Source organism: Salmo salar, chromosome ssa07, assembly GCF_905237065.1.
Source record: "Salmo salar chromosome ssa07, Ssal_v3.1, whole genome shotgun sequence".
Classification (NCBI taxonomy): Eukaryota; Metazoa; Chordata; class Actinopteri; order Salmoniformes; family Salmonidae; genus Salmo; species Salmo salar.
In genome coordinates, this window is record NC_059448.1 from 2,204,266 (window position 1) to 2,228,556 (window position 24,291).

Genomic DNA, 24,291 nt, shown 5'->3' on the forward strand with positions numbered 1-24,291 from the left:
ACCCATATAAACTTAGGTGGAGCCCCACTTGGACACGTTGGCTACGGAACAAGGCGCCATGTGGGAGATAATCATTAGTGTAAAGGCCCAATGGATGTCACCTGGATGGATTATCTTATCAAAGGAGAAATGCTCACTAACAGGGATGTAAACAAATACATGCACAAAATTGGAGCTTATTAAGTTTGTTGTGAATATGGGAAATCTTTTATTTCAGTTCATGAAACATGGGACCGACACTTTACATGTTGCGTTTATATTTTTTTGTTCAATATTCATTTCCACACTATGAGTTTGGAATAATAATGTGAAATTGTGAAAATGATATGTCGTTTTAGTGTAAGTGCTGTTTGAAAAGGCGGTCTGAAATTTCAGCCTGTTTTGGTGGGATGGAGTTTTTGCCAAGTTGATAGACCAATGAGAAAGAGAGTTCCAAACCTCTCTGCCAATAACAGCTAGTTTTCCCCTTTACTAAGAAGGTATGTTTATTTTGACAATTTTAATTGAAAACAAAATCACAGTAAGGTACCTAATTGTTACCCATAAATGATTGGATCTTCTACCAATGGTTTCAGAGATGAGAAGACAAAACAGATGACATTTTAAAACTACAGGGTTAGTCTGAAATGGCACCCTATTCCCTATATAGTGCACTACCTCACCAGGGCCCTATATAGTGCACTAACTTACCAGGGCCCTATATAGTGCACTACCTTACCAGGGCCCTATTCCCTATATAGTGCACTACCTTACCAGGGCCCTATTCCCTATATAGTGCACTACCTTACCAATGGCCCACGTGTAGCAAGTGGCAAAATACTGTACTGAAAATACTGTACTGAAAATACTGTACTGAAAATGCAGTACGCTGCACCTGAAATTGATCAAACGTAACAAGAGAAAAGAAAATGATCGTCAAATGTGATTTTATTTCTATTAGATTTTTTTCTTCTGCAGAAAGATAGTTTCATTCACGAGTCCATCTTGGTAGAAGACAACAGGTTTTTAATCAAATAACGAACGGTTAAACAACCTCAGCATATTCAGATGGTGACTGTGCCAGAATGTGTATGTGTGTGTGTGGGGTAGTTCGTGTAGTAGTGTGTGTGTGTGTGTGTGTGTGTGTGTGTGTGTGTGTGTCCAGGTGATCAGTCAGCGCTGTATACTGCGTTAGGCCCCTCCTGATCACGACTGGCCGACACAGGACTGGCCGACACAGGACTGGCCGACACAGGACTGGCCGATACAGATGATCCAGTGCTAGAAGGTAAGCAGGGGTTTTCTACCGATATAGAACCAGCTATGGGTGATGATAAAGGACTGTCAGAATGGTGGACAACGGGTGATACTGCACTAGAGTTGTGATGTACAGGACTATCAGAGTGACCTATAGGAGATATAGGACTAGCAGGGTGACCTACAGGAGATATAGGACTAGCAGGGTGACCTACAGGAGATATAGGACTAGCAGAGTGACCTACAGGAGATATAGGACTAGCAGGGTGACCTACAGGACCGGCAGAGTGACCTATAGGACCGGTAGAGTGACCTACAGGACCGGTAGAGTGACCTACAGGACCGGCAGAGTGACCTACAGGACCGGCAGAGTGACCTACAGGACCGGCAGAGTGACCTATAGGAGATACAGGACAGGCAGAGTGACCTATAGGAGATCTAGGACCGGCAGAGTGACCTACAGAGTGACCTACAGGACCGGCAGAGTGACCTACAGGACCGGCAGAGTGACCTACAGGACCGGCAGAGTGACCTATAGGAGATATAGGACTAGCAGGGTGACCTACAGGAGATCTAGGACTAGCAGGGTGACCTACAGGACTAGGAGAGTGACCTACAGGAGATATAGGACTAGCAGGGTGACCTACAGGAGATATAGGACTAGCAGAGTGACCTACAGGAGATATAGGACTAGCAGAGTGACCTACAGGAGATATAGGACTAGCAGGGTGACCTACAGGAGATATAGGACTAGCAGAGTGCCCTACAGGAGATATAGGACTAGCAGGGTGACCTACAGGAGATATAGGACTAGCAGGGTGACCTACGGAGAAGGACTAGCAGAGTGACCGACAGGAGATATAGGACTAGCAGGGTGACCGACAGGAGATATAGGACTAGCAGGGTGACCGACAGGAGATATAGGACTAGCAGGGTGACCTACAGGAGATATAGGACTAGCAGAGTGACCGACAGGAGATATAGGACTAGCAGAGTGACCGACAGGAGATATAGGACTAGCAGGGTGACTTACAGGAGATATAGGACTAGCAGAGTGACCTACAGGAGATATAGGACTAGCAGGGTGACCTACAGGAGATATAGGACTAGCAGGGTGACCTACAGGAGATATAGGACTAGCAGGGTGACCTACAGGAGATATAGGACTAGCAGGGTGGTAGTCTGTGAATGATTCAGAACTCGGAGAGTGATTGGCTGTAGGTGAAACAGGGCTGTTGAAGTTAGTCTCTCCCTCAGAGGACCAATGAGTCGGTGCGATCTCTCTGGCCGGCCTGGCGTTCTCTCCCTCAGAGGACCAATGAGTCGGTGCGATCTCTCTGGCCGGCCTGGCGTTCTCTCCCTCAGAGGACCAATGAGTCGGTGCGATCTCTCTGGCCGGCCTGGCGTTCTCTCCCTCAGAGGACCAATGAGTCGGTGCGATCTCTCTGGCCGGCCTGGCGATCTCCCTGTGGTCCGGTGTAGTTGAATTACGGCTGTGGTTAGGGTCTGGGTTCAGGTTGGGGAAAAAGGTCAGGTTAGGGAGCGTGATGTGTTCCAGGTCCTGTAGGATGGTCGCTAGGAGACGAGAGTCAGAGGTCGCGACCCCAGGGTCACAGCTCAGATTGACCTGGTGGAGAACATGACCTTCCTTGACGTTGACAGAAAGGCCAACCGCACAGTCGTCGTCGACATTCGTTTCACGGTCGATGACGTCATTGTGGTCGATGTCCGAGTTACGGTCCGAAACGCTCAGAGAACGGTCGAGAATATCGACCGCAAAATCGCTGATATCAACCCCCGTGTCCAGGTTGTGATCGCCTAGCGGAAGACCAGGCACGGTCAGAGAACGGTCAGATAAATCCAGAGCGCAGTCATCTTCCAGCGTGGACGTTTGGACCGTGTGTTTGTTGTCGCTGTCGCTGTCTATAGTGATGACCATGGGAGAGTGTTGGAGGGTGAGGTAGTGACGTTGTTTTCTCCGGCGTTTGTGGTTGTGTTTGATTGGTAAAGGGCTAACAGCGGTCACGGTCACCCCTTCATAGATGATTTCAACACTTGGGCTGCGGGAATGACGTCTCCTCTTCTTCACACTGGGGACGGACGGACGGACGGACACACAAAAAGACAAGACAAAGACAGACGGAGTCAGAAATGACATACCTAGTCAGAACACACTACAGGAGACGTTTGTTAGGAATAAAAACCAACAGTGGATGTGTACCAAATAGCACCCTAGCCCCTCAAACCACCCTTTTTTTTTTTTTTTTTTTACATCGTTCCCCTCGAATCAGGGACTGATTTAGACCTGGGACACCAGATGGGTGCAGTTCATTATCAGGTAGAACAGAGATCAGCAAACTCTGGACCTCGTGGGGTAAGAGGTGAATACCCCTGCCCTACATAGTGCACTACACATAGGGCTCTGGTCTAAAGTAGTGCACTACCCCATAGGGCTCTGGTCTAAAGTAGTGCCCTACCCCATAGGGCTCTGGTCTAAAGTAGTGCACTACCCCATAGGGCTCTGGTCTAAAGTAGTGCACTACACATAGGGCTCTGGTCTAAAGTAGTGCCCTACCCCATAGGGCTCTGGTCTAAAGTAGTGCCCTACCCCATAGGGCTCTGGTCTAAAGTAGTACACTACCCCATAGGGCTCTGGTCTAAAGTAGTGCACTACCCCATAGGGCTCTGGTCTAAAGTAGTGCACTACCCATAGGGCTCTGGTCTAAAGTAGTACACTACCCCATAGGGCTCTGGTCTAAAGTAGTGCACTACCCCATAGGGCTCTGGTCTAAAGTAGTGCCCTACCCCATAGGGCTCTGGTCTAAAGTAGTGCCCTACCCCATAGGGCTCTGGTCTAAAGTAGTGCCCTACCCCATAGGGCTCTGGTCTAAAGTAGTGCACTACCCCATAGGGCTCTGGTCTAAAGTAGTACACTACCCCATAGGGCTCTGGTCTAAAGTAGTACACTACCCATAAGGCTCTGGTCTAAAGTAGTGCACTACCCATAGGGCTCTGGTCTAAAGTAGTGCACTACCCCATAGGGCTCTGGTCTAAAGTAGTGCACTACCCCATAGGGCTCTGGTCTATAGTAGTACACTACCCCATAGGGCTCTGGTCTATAGTAGTACACTACCCCATAGGGCTCTGGTCTAAAGTAGTGCACTACCCATAGGGCTCTGGTCTAAAGTAGTTCACTACCCCATAGGGCTCTGGTCTAAAGTAGTACACTACCCCATAGGGCTCTGGTCTAAAGTAGTGCACTACCCCATAGGGCTCTGGTCTAAAGTAGTGCACTACCCCATAGGGCTCTGGTCTATAGTAGTACACTACCCCATAGGGCTCTGGTCTATAGTAGTACACTACCCATAGGGCTCTGGTCTATAGTAGTACACTACCCCATAGGGCTCTGGTCTATAGTAGTACACTACCCCATAGGGCTCTGGTCTAAAGTAGTACACTACCCATAGGGCTCTGGTCTAAAGTAGTGCACTACCCCATAGGGCTCTGGTCTAAAGTAGTACACTACCCCATAGGGCTCTGGTCTAAAGTAGTACACTACCCCATAGGGCTCTGGTCTATAGTAGTACACTACCCCATAGGGCTCTGGTCTAAAGTAGTACACTACCCCATAGGGCTCTGGTCTATAGTAGTGCACTACCCCATAGGGCTCTGGTCTAAAGTAGTACACTACCCCATAAGGCTCTGGTCTATAGTAGTACACTACCCCATAGGGCTCTGGTCTAAAGTAGTGCCCTACCCCATAGGGCTCTGGTCTATAGTAGTGCACTACCCCATAGGGCTCTGGTCTAAAGTAGTGCACTACCCCATAAGGCTCTGGTCTATAGTAGTACACTACCCCATAGGGCTCTGGTCTATAGTAGTACACTACCCCATAGGGCTCTGGTCTATAGTAGTACACTACCCCATAGGGCTCTGGTCTAAAGTAGTTCACTACCCCATAGGGCTCTGGTCTAAAGTAGTGCACTACACCATAGGGCTCTGGTCTATAGTAGTACACTACCCCATAGGGCTCTGGTCTAAAGTAGTGCCCTACCCCATAGGGCTCTGGTCTAAAGTAGTACCCTACCCCATAGGGCTCTGGTCTAAAGTAGTACACTACCCCATAGGGCTCTGGTCTATAGTAGTGCACTACCCCATAGGGCTCTGGTCTAAAGTAGTACACTACCCCATAGGGCTCTGGTCTATAGTAGTGCACTACCCCATAGGGCTCTGGTCTATAGTAGTACACTACCCCATAGGGCTCTGGTCTAAAGTAGTGCACTACCCCATAGGGCTCTGGTCTATAGTAGTGCACTACCCCATAGGGCTCTGGTCTATAGTAGTGCACTACCCCATAGGGCTCTGGTCTAAAGTAGTGCACTACCCCATAGGGCTCTGGTCTATAGTAGTGCACTACCCCATAGGGCTCTGGTCTAAAGTAGTGCCCTACCCCATAGGGCTCTGGTCTAAAGTAGTGCACTACCCATAAGGCTCTGGTCTAAAGTAGTGCACTACCCCATAGGGCTCTGGTCTATAGTAGTGCACTACCCATAAGGCTCTGGTCTAAAGTAGTGCCCTATATAGTGCCTTCAGAAAGAATTCAGACATCTTGACTTTTTTCAATTTTATTTCGGTTACAGCCTTATTCAAAAACAGGTTTTTCAAAATTGTTAATTTATTAAAAATAATAACTGAAATATCACATCTACATAAGTATTCAGACCCTTTACTCAGTACTTTGTTGAAGCACCTTTGGCAGCGATTACAGACTCGAGTCTTCTTGGGTATGACGCTACAAGCTTGGCACACCTGTATTTGGGGAGTTTCTTCCGTTCTTCTCTGCAGATCCACTCAAGCTCTGTCAGGTTGGATGGGGAGCGTCGCTGCACAGCTATTTTCAGGTCAAACCAGAGATGTTAGATCAGGCTCAAGTCTGGGCTCTGGCTGGGCCACTCAAGGACATTCAGAGACTTGTCCCGAAGCCACTCCTGTGTTGTCTTGGCAGTGTGCTTAGGGTTGTTGACCTGTTGGAAGGTGAACCTTCGCCCCAGTCTGAGGTCCTGAGCGCTCTGGAGCAGGTTTTCATCAAGGATCTCTCTATACTTTGCTCCATTCATCTTTGCCTCAATCCTGCTGCTGAAAAACATCCCCACAGCATGATGCTGCCACCACCATGCTTCACCATAGGGATGGTGCCAGGTTTCCTCCAGACGTGAAGCTTGGCATTCAGGCCAAAGAGTTCGATCTTGGTTTCATCAGACCAGAGAATCTTGTTTCTCATGATCTGAGAGTCCTCTAGATGCCTTTGGGCAAACTCCAAGTGGGCTGTCATGTGCCTTTTACTGAGGAGTGGCTTCCGTCTGGCCACTCTACCATAAAGGCCTGATTGGTGGAGTGATGCAGAGATGGTTGTCCTTCTGGAAGGTTCTCCCATCTCCACAGAGGAACTCTGGAGCTCTGTCAGAGTGACCATCGGGTTCTTGGTCACCTCCCTGACCAAGGCCCTTCTCCACCGATTGCTCAGTTTGGACGGGCAACCAGCTCTAGGAAGAGTCTTGGTGGTTACAAACGTCTTCCATTTAAGAATGATGGAGGCCACTGTGTTCTTGGGGACCTTCAACGCTGCAGAAATGTTTTGGTACCCTTCCCCAGATCTGTGCCTCGACACAATCCTGTCTCGGAGCTCTACGGACATTTCCTTCGACCTCATGGCTTGGTTTTTGCTCTGACATGTACTGTCAACTGTGGGACCTTATATAGACAGGTGTGTGCCTTTCCAAGTCATGTCCAATCAATTGAATTTACCACAGGTGGACTCCAATCAAGTTGTAGAAACATCTCAAGGATGATCAATGGAAACAGGGATGCACCTGAGCTCAATTTAGAGTCTCATAGTAAAAGGTCTGAATACTTATAGAAATAAGATATTTTAAATTTTGTATTTTTTTATGCAAAAATTTCAAAAGAACCTGTTTCCGCTTTGTCATTATGGGGCATTGTGTGTAGATTTATGAGGAAATGTTTTTACTTCATCCATTCTAGAATAAGGCTGTAATGTAACAAAAATGTGGAAAAAGTCAAGGGGTCTGAATACTTTCTGAAGGCGCTGTATAAGGAATGAGGTGACATTTCCCCAGTATGTTATGGTATAGACTAGCCCCTCTCCAAGCCCCAGTCCTCCTCACCTCTCTTCCAGACTGCCGCCGCTCTTCCGGAAGCTAGCGGTGCCCTCTGTCCCGCCTCTCCCCTTCTCTCGCTCCCCGCCTCTCCCCTTCTCTCGCTCCCCGCCTCTCCCCTTCTCTCGCTGCCCGCCTCTCCCCTTCTCTCGCTGCCCGCCTCTCCCCTTCTCTCGCTGCCCGCCTCTCCCCTTCTCTCGCTCCCCGCCTCTCCCCTTCTCTCGCTCCCCGCCTCTCCCCTTCTCTCGCTCCCCGCCTCTCCCCTTCTCTCGCTCCCCGCCTCTCCCCATCCGTGTCCGTGCAGAGCTGGGCGGCTCCCAGGAAGGGTCTTCCAGATGCCGTGTCTTGTATTTCCTCTTCCCTCCCGGCTTGTCGGAGCGCGGGGAACGTCGGGAATGCTGTCTGTCTGCAGAGAGATGGGACAGGGAGCTGGAGGAAGAGAGGCTGTCGGAGGACCGGGAATGCTGGTGTTCCCTAGGAGATTCTGGTCCTTGCTGGCTACTCCGGGATAAGGACGGGGAATGGGATAAGACGCTGTTTTCCAGACTGAAGAATATTCCCGTGTTAGAATATTGTGACCTGGCTGGTTCATATGGAATCCTTTCTCTCTCTCTACCTCTGCTCCTCTCACTTCCTCCACTGGTCTCTCTCCTGCGTTGTCTACAGGATCCTCTGTCGTGGGAATCTCTTCCTCTTCCTTTCACCCGTCTCCTTTTCTCTCGCCCTCTCGCCCGTCTCTTCCGGCGCCGTTCCTGGCTGCTGTCATCGCTCCGTACGGACACGGGGCTCCGTGCTGACCAGCTCCGTTCAGAACTCCTGGATCGACCGGACCGTGACCGATGTCTGCTTCTAGACCGCGACCCTGACCAGGACCGCTCTCGGTGTCTGCCCTCCCTCCTCTCCCCTAGAGGGCAATAGAGGAGTCTCTCTTCTACCTGCTCTCTCCCTCTGTCTAGATGGCTAACTCCCACTCCTCTCTCCCCTCCCTGTCTCTCCCCTCCTCCTCCCTGTCTCTCCCCTCCTCCTCCCTGTCTCTCCCCTCCTCCTCCCTGTCTCTCCCCCCCTCCTCCCTGTCTCTCTGTGCTGGCGTTTGTAAACAGAGCGATGGGGGGAACAGGAGTGGAGAGGGGAGGGATAACGAGAGAGAGAGGGTTTAACGCCGTTTGTGGAACAGTCTCTTTCTTCTCCTGTTTCTCCCCCTCTTCGTCTGAGGGGTCAGAGGAGAGTTGGACCAGTTCAGGAGTTCTCTCAGCCATGGCTTTAACAAACCCTACTATCATACATTGTTCCCCCTCTTCTTCCTCTCCTCCTTCCTCAACCCTCTCTCCATCTCCTGCCGCTGTCGTGTCCTGAGCAGGATTCTGATTAGCCCCCGCTGGACCACAGTCCCGCCCCCCTGGGCTGATCGACAGCGGCATGGGGGATTGGGACGGCTTAGCTGTAGAGTAGGAGGGTCCTGGTGTTTCACCGTCCCAAGCAGATTGGCTCAGAGCGCTACTTCCTGCTACGGACAACGGCCGTCTCTCTCGTTCTCCCTCCGACCCTCCTTCCTCTTCCTAGATAGACAGACAAGACATATTCCTGAGAGGAAATTTCTTACTTCCTCCTTCCTAGATAGACAGACAGACATATTCCTGAGAGGAAATTTCTTACTTCCTCCTTCCTAGATAGACAGACATATTCCTGAGAGGAAATTTCTTACTTCCTCCTTCCTAGATAGACAGACAGACAGACAGACATACTCCTGAGGGGAAATATCTTACTTCCTCCTTCCTAGATAGACAGACAGACATATTCCTGAGGGGAAATATCTTACTTCCTCCTTCCTAGATAGACAGACACAGACATATTCCTGAGAGGAAATGTGTCCACAGTACAATGACATGCTTACTCACCAACTCTTCTCTCAAGGGGTAAAACAACTATTTAAAAAGTAGTAGTAATAAAAAAATATTTTAAAAAAAACCTCTTCATCCGAGATGGCGATGACGGAGTCGTCAGTGTCGCTAGATGATGACGTCATCCTGTCCTCGTAGGACGGCGCTGGAGGGTCGTAGATGGACAGCTGGTCATACACTTCCATACTGAGAGGGGAACGTGCAAAACTGATCTGGAGGGACACACACACACACACACACACACACACACACAAGGGTTAGTGAGGGTGTGAGTGAGTGCGTGATTGGTTTAGGGAGAGGGTGTGTGTGTGTGTGTGTGTGTGTGTGTGTGTGTGTGTGTGTGTGTGTGTGTGTGTGTGTGTGTGTGTGTGAGCTCACAAGCTCGTGAAGGAAGTGATCAGTCCTCGCCAGCAGGAAGGGACGGAGTTCGTCCTGGATGGCCCCACCCCCTCCCTCCATGTCGTGACGTGTGATTCGCGAGGTGATGATGCGCTGGACGATGTTGACCAATGAGCCGTGGGCGCCGTACAGCACCGTCAGCTCCCGCTGTAACCAGGGGTCAAGGGTCATAGGTCAAGGGTTAGGGGTGTCTAATAGTAGGGAATCAACTAAATGTATTGAACTTTGTAGGGAACCAACTAAATGCATTAAACTTAGTAGGGAATCAACTAAATGCATTGAACTTAGTAGGGAATCAACTAAATGCATTGAACTTAGTAGGGAATCAACTAAATGCATTGAACTTAGTAGGGAATCAACTAAATGCATTGAACTTAGTAGGGAATCAACTAAATGCATTGAACTTAGTAGGGAATCAACTAAATGCATTGAACTTAGTAGGGAATCAACTAAATGCATTGAACTTAGTAGGGAATCAACTAAATGCATTGAACTTAGTAGGGAATCAACTAAATGCATTGAACTTAGTAGGGAATCAACTAAATGTATTGAACTTAGTAGGGAATCAACTAAATGCATTGAACTTAGTAGGGAATCAACTAAATGTATTGAAAATTAATTTTCCCAAGTTGATCATAAGACATGAACAGAACACATCAGTGATACAAATTTCCTGAATCTTTCTGAAGAGGCAAACAGAATTCAGATTTTTAATTAGGTCCCTGTACGAAAGTATTATTGTGATTCATAATAAATCGGAATGTTTAGTCAATGAGTATTGTAAACTCAGCACAAAAAGAAACGTCCCTTTTTCAGGACCCTGTCTTTCAAAAGATAATTCATACAAATCCAATTAACTTCACAGATCTTCATTGTAAAGGGTTTAAACACTGTTTTCCCATGTTTGTTCAATGAACCATAAACAATTAATGAACATGCACCTGTGGATCGGTCGTTAAGACACTAACAGCTTACAGACGGTAGGCAATTAAGGTCACAGTTATGAAAACTTAGGACACTAAAGAGGCCTTTCTACCGACTCTGAAAAACACCAAAAGAAAGATGCCCAGGGTCCCTGCTCATCTGCGTGAACGTGCCTTAGGCATGCTGCAAGGAGGCATGAGGACTGCAGATGTGTCCAGGGAAATAAATTGCAATGTCCGTACTGTGAGACGCCTAAGACAGCGCTACAGGGAGACAGGACGGACAGCTGATCGTCCTCGCAGTGGCAGACCACGTGTAACAACACCTGTACAGGATCAGTACATCCGAACATCACACCTGCGGGACAGGTACAGGATGGCAACAACAACTTTCCGACGCACTGTAAGTGGAAACAGCATCTGTAACCACACAAACACACCTGTAACCAGGGGAGGAGTCTATGGAGAGCCACCGGGTTCCGCTGGTAAAACGCCGCAGTGATGTCACGGGGCCTCTCGCAGCCCCCGCGGGCGTTCCTGACACGAACGCCACTGCGGTAGAGCGCCCGGCGGAAAGCGAGCATCTCCCGTGGTCGGAGCGGTCTCACGGAGCGGCCCTCTCTCTGAGATCGTCGCCTGACGGCCAGGCGCACCATGAGACGCTGCACCCCTCGATCGTGAGGTGGGGGCGCGGACGCCCCCGTCAGCCCATCAAAGATGACCCCCGGGTCCTCTCCATCCATCTCTCCTGAGAGGAAAGGGGGAAAGAGAGAGAGAGAGAGAGAGAGAGAGAGAGAGAGAGAGAGAGAGAGAGAGAGAGAGAGAGAGAGAGAAAAAAGCTTTTGACTCAATTTGGCATGAGGGTCTGCTATACAAATTGATGGAAAATGGTGTTGGGGGGGGGGGGGGGGAAACATCCGACGTTTTAAAATTCATGTACACAAACAACAAGTGTGGGGTTAAAACTGGCAAAAAAATACACACATTTCTTCCCACAGGGCCGTGGGGTGAGACAGGGATGCAGCTTAAGCCCCACCCTCTTCAACATATATATAATGAATTGGCGAGGGCACTAGAACAGTCTGCAGCACCCGGCCTCACCCTACTAGAATCTGAAGTCAAACGTCTACTGATTGCTGATGATCTGGTGCTTCTGTCCCCAACCAAGGAGGGCCTACAGCAGCACCTAGATCTTCTGCACAGATTCTGACAGACCTGGGCCCTGACAGACCTGGGCCCTGACAGACCTGGGCCCTGACAGACCTGGGCCCTGACAGACCTGGGCCCTGACTGACCTGGGCCCTGTCAGACCTGGGCCCTGACAGACCTGGGCCCTGTCAGACCTGGGCCCTGACAGACCTGGGCCCTGACAGTAAATCTCAGTAAGACTGTGTTCCATAAAAGGTCCAGCTGCCAGGACCACGAATACAAATTCCATCTAGACACCGTTGCCCTGGAGCACACAAAAAACTATACATACCTCGACCTAAACATCAGCTCAGAAAACTATACATACCTCGGCCTAAACATCAGGAACTGTATGTCCTACAGGCTACGGTACCCACACTGGGGTGGTATATAACCCCTACAGATGAAGGTACCCACACTGGGGTGGTATATAACCCCTACAGATGAAGGTACCCACACTGGGGTGGTATATAACCCCTACAGATGAAGGTACCCACACTGGGGTGGTATATAACCCCTACAGATGAAGGTACCCACACTGGGGTGGTATATAACCCCTACAGATGAAGGTACCCACACTGGGGTGGTATATAACCCCTACAGATGAAGGTATCCACACTGGGGTGGTATATAACCCCTACAGATGAAGGTACCCACACTGGGGTGGTATATAACCCCTACAGATGAAGGTACCCACACTGGGGTGGTATATAACCCCCTACAGATGAAGGTACCCACACTGGGGTGGTATATAACCCCTACAGATGAAGGTACCCACACTGGGGTGGTATATAACCCCTACAGATGAAGGTACCCACACTGGGGTGGTATATAACCCCTACAGATGAAGGTACCCACACTGGGGGTGGTATATAACCCCTACAGATGAAGGTACCCACACTGGGGTGGTATATAACCCCTACAGATGAAGGTACCCACACTGGGGTGGTATATAACCCCTACAGATGAAGGTACCCACACTGGGGTGGTATATAACCCCTACAGATGAAGGTACCCACACTGGGGTGGTATATAACCCGTACAGATTAAGGTACCCACACTGGGGTGGTATATAACCCCTACAGATGAAGGTACCCACACTGGGGTGGTATATAACCCCTACAGATGAAGGTACCCACACTGGGGTGGTATATAACCCGTACAGATGAAGGTACCCACACTGGGGTGGTATATAACCCCTACAGATGAAGGTACCCACACTGGGGTGGTATATAACCCCTACAGGCTGAGGTACCCACACTGGGGTGGTATATAACCCCTACAGATGAAGGTATCCACACTGGGGTGGTATATAACCCGTACAGATGAAGGTACCCACACTGGGGTGGTATATAACCCCTACAGATGAAGGTATCCACACTGGGGTGGTATATAACCCCTACAGATGAAGGTACCCACACTGGGGTGGTATATAACCCGTACAGATGAAGGTACCCACACTGGGGTGGTATATAACCCCTACAGATGAAGCTACCCACACTGGGGTGGTATATAACCCGTACAGATGAAGGTACCCACACTGGGGTGGTATATAACCCCTACAGATGAAGGTACCCACACTGGGGTGGTATATAACCCCTACAGATGAAGGTACCCACACTGGGGGTGGTATATAACCCCTACAGATGAAGGTACCCACACTGGGGTGGTATATAACCCCTACAGATGAAGGTACCCACACTGGGGTGGTATATAACCCCTACAGATGAAGGTACCCACACTGGGGTGGTATATAACCCGTACAGATGAAGGTACCCACACTGGGGTGGTATATAACCCCTACAGATGAAGGTACCCACACTGGGGTGGTATATAACCCCTACAGATGAAGGTACCCACACTGGGGTGGTATATAACCCCTACAGATGAAGGTACCCACACTGGGGTGGTATATAACCCCTACAGATGAAGGTACCCACACTGGGGTGGTATATAACCCGTACAGATGAAGGTATCCACACTGGGGTGGTATATAACCCCTACAGATGAAGGTATCCACACTGGGGTGGTATATAACCCCTACAGATGAAGGTACCCACACTGGGGTGGTATATAACCCCTACAGATGAAGGTACCCACACTGGGGTGGTATATAACCCCTACAGATGAAGGTACCCACACTGGGGTGGTATATAACCCCTACAGATGAAGGTATCCACACTGGGGTGGTATATAACCCCTACAGATGAAGGTACCCACACTGGGGTGGTATATAACCCCTACAGATGAAGGTATCCACACTGGGGTGGTATATAACCCCTACAGATGAAGGTACCCACACTGGGGTGGTATATAACCCCTACAGATGAAGGTACCCACACTGGGGTGGTATATAACCCCTACAGATGAAGGTACCCACACTGGGGTGGTATATAACCCCTACAGATGAAGGTACCCACACTGGGGTGGTATATAACCCGTACAGATGAAGGTACCCACACTGGGGAGGTATATAACCCGTACAGATGAAGGTATCCACACTGGGGTGGTATATAACCCCTACAGATGAAGGTACCCACACTGGGGTGGTATATAACCCCTACAGATGAAGGTACCCACACTGGGGTGGTATATAACCCCTACAGATGAAGCTACCCACACTGGGGTGGTATATAACCCCTACAGATGAAGGTACCCACACTGGGGTGGTATATAACCCGTACAGATGAAGGTACCCACACTGGGGTGGTATATAACCCCTACAGATGAAGGTACCCACACTGGGGTGGTATATAACCCCTACAGATGAAGGTACCCACACTGGGGTGGTATATAACCCGTACAGATGAAGGTACCCACACTGGGGTGGTATATAACCCCTACAGATGAAGGTACCCACACTGGGGTGGTATATAACCCCTACAGATGAAGGTACCCACACTGGGGTGGTATATAACCCCTACAGATGAAGGTACCCACACTGGGGTGGTATATAACCCGTACAGATGAAGGTACCCACACTGGGGAGGTATATAACCCGTACAGATGAAGGTATCCACACTGGGGTGGTATATAACCCCTACAGATGAAGGTACCCACACTGGGGTGGTATATAACCCCTACAGATGAAGGTACCCACACTGGGGTGGTATATAACCCCTACAGATGAAGCTACCCACACTGGGGTGGTATATAACCCCTACAGATGAAGGTACCCACACTGGGGTGGTATATAACCCGTACAGATGAAGGTACCCACACTGGGGTGGTATATAACCCCTACAGATGAAGGTACCCACACTGGGGTGGTATATAACCCCTACAGATGAAGGTACCCACACTGGGGTGGTATATAACCCGTACAGATGAAGGTACCCACACTGGGGTGGTATATAACCCCTACAGATGAAGGTACCCACACTGGGGTGGTATATAACCCCTACAGATGAAGGTACCCTAGTCTAGACCAACCTCAGGCACTGAATTTAATTTATTTGGGTAAAAAAAAACAAAAGACCACTTAAAAATATGAATGAAAATACATCTTTCCAAAATATTCCTCAAAAAAGGTAACAACAAATCACACCTAAGGATTAAAAGACAAGGTTACCTCTCATCCCTCCATCCTCGGGCCTGGGTAGAAGAGGAGGATGAAGAGGAGGGAGAGGAGGTTCAGAAGACAGACCCCTCCCTCTCCACAGTCGTCCTGACTGTCTCCTCTCTCTCCCTCCTCTCCCCTGTCCTCCTCCTCTTCTCCGCGTCCTCCTTCGTTCTCCATGACTACCACCTACCCTGGCGGTCACCAAGGCAGCGGCTGCTGCTGCTTCGGCAGCTGCGATCATTGCGGTTCCGTTCTCCGCAGGAACAGGTGGTGGTCTGAGAGTGAACTCTTTAAAGTTGTCCTGGGCCTTGATCGAGTGAAGGATGGAGGAGAACGGCTGCTTACACAGCGGACACTCCACCTGAAGATCAGGATCAGAAATAACACCGCAGATTCTTTATTCATCCCAGAGGGCAAATCGGTTTGTCCATCATTTCAGTAATCAAAATGCTACTCAGAGCAATGATATTATAAAACACACACAAAAGTCTAGCCTAGTACTTGCTCTGTGCACAAAAAATGTAGTGCTCTAAATAGGGAATAGGGTGCTATTTGGGACGTATTGGGGTCTGATCAAAAGGTAGTGCACTACATAGGGAATAGGATGGTATTTGGGACGTATAGGTGTCTGATCAAAGGCAGTGCACTACATAGGGAAATAGGGTGCTAATTGGGGGACACGCACATACCTTGTTGTTGCTCCACTCCTGTATGCATTGGAAGCAGAAGCGATGGAGGCACCTGTTCAGGTAATGAAGAAACAGGTGAAAAGGGGCGACATCCTAAACCGACGTGGAAATGGCTAGCTAGTTAGCGGTGGTGTAACCGATGTGGAAATGGCTAGCTAGTTAGCGGTGGTGTAACCGATGTGGACATGGCTAGCTAGTTCGCGGTGGTGTAACCGACGTGGAAATGGCTAGCTAGTTAGCGGTGGTGTAACCGATGTGGAAATGGCTAGCTAGTTAGCGGTGGTGTAACCGACGTGGAAATGGCTAGCTAGTTAGCGGTGGTGTAACCGACGTGGAAATGGCTAGCTAGTTAGCGGTGGTGTAACCGATGTGGACATGGCTAGCTAGTTCGCGGTGGTGTAACCGACGTGGAAATGGCTAGCTAGTTAGCGGTGGTGTAACCGATGTGGAAATGGCTAGCTAGTTAGCGGTGGTGTAACCGATGTGGAAATGGCTAGCTAGTTAGCGGTGGTGTAACCGACGTGGAAATGGCTAGCTAGTTAGCGGTGGTGTAACCGATGTGGAAATGGCTAGCTAGTTAGCGGTGGTGTAACCGATGTGGAAATGGCTAGCTAGTTAGCGGTGGTGTAACCGATGTGGACATGGCTAGCTAGTTAGCGGTGGTGTAACCGACGTGGAAATGGCTAGCTAGTTAGCGGTGGTGTAACCGATGTGGAAATGGCTAGCTAGTTAGCGGTGGTGTAACCGATGTGGAAATGGCTAGCTAGTTAGCGGTGGTGTAACCGATGTGGAAATGGCTAGTTAGTTAGCGGTGGTGTAACCGATGTGAAATGGCTAGTTAGTTAGCGGTGGTGTAACCGATGTGGAAATGGCTAGCTAGTTAGCGGTGGTGTAACCGATGTGGAAATGGCTAGTTAGTTAGCGGTGGTGTAACCGATGTGAAATGGCTAGTTAGTTAGCGGTGGTGTAACCGATGTGGAAATGGCTAGTTAGTTAGCGGTGGTGTAACCGATGTGGAAATGGCTAATTAGTTAGCGGTGGTGTAACCGATGTGGAAATGGCTAGCTAGTTAGCGGTGGTGTAACCGATGTGGAAATGGCTAGTTAGTTAGCGGTGGTGTAACCGATGTGGAAATGGCTAATTAGTTAGCGGTGGTGTAACCGATGTGGAAATGGCTAGCTAGTTAGCGGTGGTGTAACCGACGTGGAAATGGCTAGCTAGTTAGCGGTGGTGTAACCGATGTGGAAATGGCTAGTTAGTTAGCGGTGGTGTAACCGATGTGGAAATGGCTAGCTAGTTAGCGGTGGTGTAACCGATGTGGAAATGGCTAGCTAGTTAGCGGTGGTGCGCGCTAATAGCGTTTCAATCAGTGACGTCACTCGCTCTGAGACCTTGAAGTAGTTGTTCCCCTTTGCGTTGCAAGGGCCGCGGCTTTTGTGGCGCGATGGGTAACGATGCTTCGTGGGGTGGCAGTTGTTGGTGTGTGCAGAGGGTCCCTGGTTCGAGCTCAGTTAGGGGGGGCGAGGAGAGGGACGGAAGCTACACTGTTACATTCAGGTGCGGCAAAGAAGGACTTACGCAAAACGGCAGTTGGTCCAAAACTTAGAAGCGCGTATTGATTGCACTTACATGTACACGGATGGCAAACGTCAATGACACGGATGTCAATCTCTCCTGGTTCAAAGTTCAGGAGAGATTGACTGCATCACAATTGGTCTTTGTTGTGAGGCGTTGATGGTAACCAAAAACGGGTCTGTTCAAGCAGTATGGCAACACAGTTCAGACACTCATCTGTACAACACAAGACATGCAACCAGAGGTCTGTTTTCACAGTTCCCAGGTCCAGAACAGAGGCTGGGAAACAAAACAGTATTAAATGCATTTTGCATTGTATTATGTATATGTAATATGTGGGTGTCTCGCTGCACTAGCTGTGGGAATGGATAAATTGTAATGTAAAATGTAGTGATATGTATATTATGCACTTTATTTATTGTTTCCTGTTTGGGACCCCAGGAAGCCTCCTGCCTCCTGTTTGGGACACCCCGGGAACCCTCCCGTTTGGGACACCCCGGGAACCCTCCCGTTTGGGACCCCAGGAACCCTCCCGTTTGGGACCCCAGGAACCCTCCCGTTTGGGACCCCGGGAACCCTCCCGTTTGGGACCCCAGGAACCCTCCCGTTTGGGACCCCAGGAACCCTCCCGTTTGGGACCCCAGGAAGCCTCCTGCCTCCCATTTGGGACCCCAGGAACCCTCCCGTTTGGGACCCCAGGAACCCTCGGCAGCAGGCTAATTGGGATCCTAATACCTGTCCAGATAAGACATGTTGTTGAAGCGGTCCAGACAGATTGGGCATTTGGAGTCAGGAGACGCCTCGGCCGAAACCGACTGAGAGGAAGCCTTAGAGGTCTCTTCCTGTTCCTGACCACCTCCTCCTCCGCTCTCCCTCCTCCGCACACGCAGTTTCATCTTGGTAGGGGTCATCTTCTAGAGGGGGGGGGAAGTTGTCAGTCAGTCGATACACCTCCCAGACACATCAATTGGAAAACATTTTTGCTACAGCGCATGTATGTAAGTTTGAGATGAATGTAGGTTAGCCTACTATGAGGACGTGAGTCAATGAACATGTTACCAGTGGGTTAGTCTAGGGCCTAACCCTTCACCGTGACTCTCTGTTCCATTACATTACACATATGAGTCATTGGACGAAGGCTGAAACGCTTGGGTCTGAACAATAAACAGGCATCGCTTGGGGTATGGGTTTGGAAACATAAGAATATATATATTTTTTTTTTTAAAGGTTAAATTGATACACAATTTTATAGGGTTCCCACACGGACATAGTTCCATGTTTACAGCGCTTGTTTGTGTTAAAAGTCAAGTACATTTGCTCGTTTGCTATCTGCGTCTTCCGAACAACCGTGTTAAAACGGAAGACCGAAGCCAAACGTGTTGTCACTGGAAAAACACTGAAGGAAGTTGTCAAGATAGCAAGGTTTGTGTTTTTCACCTACCGTCAACCCTCACCATGTCAACGCGTAACTATACAGAGCCTCCTCCGCGTTGTTAACAACATTTGAGAGGCTCACGGCGATGCGGTTCAGAGTTCAACTTGGCCTCTCCGTACCTACCGAGGCTCCGCATTGCGTCACACCACCCATACGGTGCCTCAGAAACACATTTTCAGATCAACCATAAAGGGTCTCTTATTGTGTTTTTAATAAGCGACCAGATCTAACACACACACATATATATATATATATATACTTCACAGCTGGCTTTGGTAACGCCGTGCTGCTTCCGCTTCCGTGTCTGTCCAGTTAGTTAGCTAGCTAGCTAGCCAACCCTGAATGCTAACCATCAGTACCCTGGTTCAGTCACTCACTAGCTACAAAGATAGCTAGGTAGCTGCATCACTAACTAGGACCAATAATGATAATCAAACAATAACAACAACAAAAGAGGTTGATAGCTAGCTCGTTAGCTGGCAGGCTAGCCCGAGTAACGTTAGCCAGCTAGCATAGTTAGCTAACGTCTTCTCTTCCTACCTGACAACTGGAATCCATTTTCAGATCAACCATAAATTGTCTATTATTGTGTTTTTAAGCGACCAGATCTAGCAGCATCACTAGTTAGCACCAATAATGATAATCAAACGAAACAACAACAAAAAGAGGTTGATAGTTAGCTGACAGGCTAGCCCGGGTAACGTTAGCCAGCTAGCATAGTTAGCTAACGTCTTCTCTTCCTACCTGACAACTGGAATCCCTGTAGAGATCTCCGGTTCGCGTTACCACCGAAATCCGTTAGTGTCGCTCGTCAGCTAGCTATCCGACGACATTACGGCGAATTCAGACCTAAAGAAAAGTTAGAAATTGTAAAATATCGGTAGGTAGGATATCGGCGAGTTTAGCAAAGTTGTTAATTTCTGAATCGGAAAGCAGAGCGCTAATCGGTAACCAAGAGGATTATGGGATACTGGAGGACTTTCCCTCCGCGCAGCCGCACAGCCGCACCGCTTTACTCATGGCCAGGGAACATACATTTTACATTTTAGTCATTTAGCAGACGCTCTTATCCAGAGCGACTTACAGTAGTGAATACATTTCATTTCATGCATTTAAAAAAAAATAATATATATATATATATATATATATATATATATATATATAGTACTGGCCCCCAGTGGGAATCGAACCCACAACCCTGGCTTTGCACACCAAATGAGTTACAAGGAAGAGGTTTATCTTTGATTTATTGAGTTCACATTTGTTGTTGTTGGTAGAAACGATTTAATCTTGCCTTCTTAGAATTACACGTACAATTCCCCATTTAGAAATGAGCAAATTGTCATGTAATTGTTCGATTTCAGAGCTGGGTCCAGTTTCCCGATAGTGATGGAATTTAGGCTTCCCGAGTGTTTTAACGATGTCACTGACGCTCGTTTCAAAGCGTCGTTACAGGAGCTGGCCTGTGCTGAAAATTAAATAATAAAAACGACTTTGTCTTGAATCCGTCAATAGTCTAGGTGTGTGGAGGTAACTACAATATGAGGAGGAAACTATAAATTATAGTAATTAAACAGTGGAGGCTCCTCAGAGGTGGAAAGGGGAAAACAGCGAATGAAAAATAGAAATAGGTCAACATAAAAAAAAGTTATGCTTTTTTGGATAAAACTATACCCTTTACTCAATACTTTGTTGAAGCACCTTCGGCAGTGATTACAGCCTGGAGTCTTTTTTTAAATTTTTTATTTTATTTCACTTTTATTTAACCAGGTAGGCCAGTTGAGAACAAGTTCTCATTTACAACTGCGACCTGGCCAAGATAAAGCAAAGCAGTTTGACAACATACAACAACACAGAGTTACACATGGAATAAACAAAACATACAATCAATAATACAGTAGAAAAATATATATACAGCATGTGCAAATGAGGTAGGATAAGAGAGGAGAAGGCAATAAATAGACCATGTTGGCAAAGTAATTACAATATAGAAATTAAACACTGGAATGGTAGAATGTGCAGAAGATCAATGTGCAAGTAGAGATACTGGGGTGCAAAGGAGCAAGATAAATAAATACAGTATGGGGATGAGGTAGATTGGATGGGCTGTTTACAGATGGGCTATGTACAGGTGGTTGGGCAAGAGGAGATAGAGGCAGCGAAAGCGGAACGGCGATACTGGGAGGAACAGGCAAGGAAACAACGGAATCCCGAGAGGCAGCGCCCCAATTCTTTTTGGGGGGGGTGGGGCACATGGGGAGAGTCAGGTTGGAGACCTGAGCCAACTCCCCGTGCTTACCGTGGGGAGCGAGTGACCGAGCAAGCACCGTGTTATGCCGTGATGCGCACTGTGTCGCCAGTGCGCACTCACAGCCCGGTGCGCTCGGTGCAAGCTCCTCACCGTTGCCGTGCTAGAGTTGGCCGGCAGCCAGGAAGAAGTGTGCCGGCTCAGCGTTCCTGGTCTCCAGTGCGGCTCTTCGGCCCAGGTTATCCTGCGCCAGCTCTACGCACGGTACCCCCCTGCAGCACAGTTCGTCCTGTACCAGCGCTCCGTCCGTGCTCGGCGAGATTATCCATCCAGCCAGGATGGGGTGTGTCAGCCCCAAGCTCCAGACCTCCAGTGCGCCTCCATAGCCCAGTACGTCTTGTGCCTGCTCCTCGCACTCTTCCTCCTGTAGGCCTCCATAGCCTGCTTTGAGCACTCGGTCCTCAGTGCGTCTCCCCAGTCCGGAGCCTCCAGCGACGGTCCGCAGCCCCGAGCCTTCAGCGGCGGTCCGCAGCCCCGAGTCTTCAGCGGCGGTCCGCAGCCCCGAGTCTTCAGCGGCGGTCCGCAGCCCCGAGTCTTCAGCGACGGTCCGCAGACCCGAGCCTTCAGCGGCGGTCCGCAGCCCCGAGTCTTCGGTCGGCAGTTCAGAGCCTCAGGCGATGATCCACGGTCTGGTTCCTCCGGCGACACAGAAGCGGGGGGATCAGCGGGCGGTGTGGAGGCTACGCCCCGAACCAGAGCCGCGGCCAAGTATAGATGCCCACCCGGACCCTCCCCTATAGGTTCAGGTTTGCGGCCGGGGGGGGGGGGGTACTGTCACGCCCTGACCTCAGAGAGAGGGTTTGTTTCTCTATGTGGTTAGGTCAGGGTGTGGGGTGGGCATTCTATATGTTGTATTTCTATGTGTTGAGCCGAGTATGGTTCCTAGTATGGTTCCAGCTGTCTATCGTTGTCTCTGATTGGGAACCATACTTAGGCAGCCTTTTTTCCACCTTTAGTTGTGGGATCTTGTTTTTGTGTAGCAGGCCAGAACGTCACGTTTCGTTTTCTTCTGTATTGGTTTTTGGTGAGTTTCTTATTTATTAAACATGTGGAACTCTAAGTACGCTGCGCCTTGGTCCATTCATTTTGACGACCGTGATAGAAGATCCCACCACCAAAGGACCAAGCAGCGTGGGCCAGATGACTGGACCTGGGAAGAAATCCTGGATGGGGCAGGACCCTGGACAAGGCCTGGGGAAAAATACAATCATTCACTAAACCCTAAATCTAAACTAAATCTTCTAATAAATAATGTGGAAATTGAGCAAGTTGAGATGACTAAACTGCTTGGAGTAACCCTGGATTGTAAACTGTCATGGTTAAAACATATTGATGCAGTAGTAGCTAAGATGGGGAGAAGTCTGTCTATAATAAAGTGATGCTCTGCCTTCTTAACAACACTATCAACAAGGCAGGTCCTACAGGCCCTAGTTTCTACCTTCTTAACAACACTATCAACAAGGCAGGTCCTACAGACCCTAGTTTCTACCTTCTTAACAACTCTATCAACAAGGCAGGTCCTACAGGCCCTAGTTTCTACCTTCTTAACAGCACTATCAACAAGGCAGGTCCTACAGACCCTAGTTTCTACCTTCTTAACAACACTATCAACAAGGCAGGTCCTACAGGCCCTAGTTTCTACCTTCTTAACAACACTATCAACAAGGCAGGTCCTACAGACCCTAGTTTCTACCTTCTTAACAACACTATCAACAAGGCAGGTCCTACAGGCCCTAGTTTCTACCTTCTTAACAGCACTATCAACAAGGCAGGTCCTACAGACCCTAGTTTCTACCTTCTTAACAACACTATCAACAAGGCAGGTCCTACAGGCCCTAGTTTCTACCTTCTTAACAGCACTATCAACAAGGCAGGTCCTACAGGCCCTAGTTTCTACCTTCTTAACAACACTATCAACAAGGCAGGTCCTACAGGCCCTAGTTTCTACCTTCTTAACAGCACTATCAACAAGGCAGGTCCTACAGACCCTAGTTTCTACCTTCTTAACAACACTATCAACAAGGCAGGTCCTACAGGCCCTAGTTTTGTCGCACCTTGACTAATGTTCCGTCGTGTGGTCAGGTGCCACAAAAAATTATTTAGGAAAATTGCAATTGGCTCAGAACATGGCAGCACGGCTGGCCCTTGGATGTACACAGAGAGCTAATATTAATAATATGCATGTCAATCTCTCCTGGCTGAAAGTGGAGGAGAGATTGACTTCATCACTACTTTTATTTATGAGAAGTATTGAAAGCACCGAGCTGTCTATCTAAACTACTGGCACACAGCTCGGACACCCATGCAGACATGCCAGAAGAGGTCTCTTCACAGTTCCACAAGTCCAGAACAGACTATGGGAGGCACACAGTACTACATAGAGCCATGACTACATGGAACTCTATTCCACATCAAATAACTGACACAAGCATTAAAATTAGATTAAAAAAACATTAAAAAACACCTTATGGAACAGCGGGGACTGTGAAGCAACACAAACACTGGCACAGACAATTGCATGCACACACACACACACACACACACAATAACATACGCACTATACATACACATGTATTTAGTACTGTAGATATGTGGTAATGGTGGAGTAGGGGCCTGAGGGCACACAGTGTGTTGTGAAATCTGTAAATGTAATGTCATGTTTAAAAATGTATAAACTGCCTTAATGTTGCTGGACCCCAGGAAGAGTAGCTGCTGCTTTGGCAGGAACTAATGGGGATCCATAATAAACCCCAGGAAGAGTCCCATATTAATATATTTAACCTTACAAATAAGGTTCATGAAATCAATAACTTGCTAACATCAGATAATATTAATAGATTAGCCATTTCTGAGACTCATTTGATGATCCTGCCTGTTTGTATCGGCCTTGTCTCAGGATGGT

At 48.7% G+C, this 24,291-nt stretch overlaps 1 protein-coding gene across 1 annotated transcript; it reads right to left on the reverse strand.

Annotated features, from left to right (window-relative positions):
• Positions 1-1,148: 1,148 nt before the first annotated feature.
• LOC106608413 (E3 ubiquitin-protein ligase Topors) lies at positions 1,149-19,265 on the reverse strand. The gene is made up of 11 exons (XM_045722571.1): positions 19,088-19,265; positions 18,382-18,560; positions 16,072-16,123; positions 15,392-15,743; positions 11,073-11,380; positions 9,689-9,856; positions 9,379-9,522; positions 7,611-8,968; positions 2,390-3,326; positions 1,617-1,633; positions 1,149-1,260 (listed from the first exon to the last, which is right to left on the reverse strand). Exons 2-11 carry the CDS (start codon positions 18,555-18,557, stop codon positions 1,149-1,151), a joined length of 3,624 nt encoding a protein of 1,207 aa, XP_045578527.1. The 5' UTR covers positions 18,558-18,560; positions 19,088-19,265.
• Positions 19,266-24,291: the final 5,026 nt, after the last annotated feature.

Excerpts from the sequence above, each read along its gene's own strand:
- LOC106608413 (XM_045722571.1), bottom strand. The coding sequence starts at position 18,557 with ATGACCCCTACCAAGATGAAACTGCGTGTGCGGAGGAGGGAGAGCGGA. Across the intron at positions 9,857-11,072 it reads GACTCCTCCCCTGGTTACAG|CGGGAGCTGACGGTGCTGTA; the intron begins GTGTGTTTGTGT and ends CCCTGGTTACAG. Across the intron at positions 9,523-9,688 it reads ATCACTTCCTTCACGAGCTT|ATCAGTTTTGCACGTTCCCC; the intron begins GTGAGCTCACAC and ends GTGTCCCTCCAG.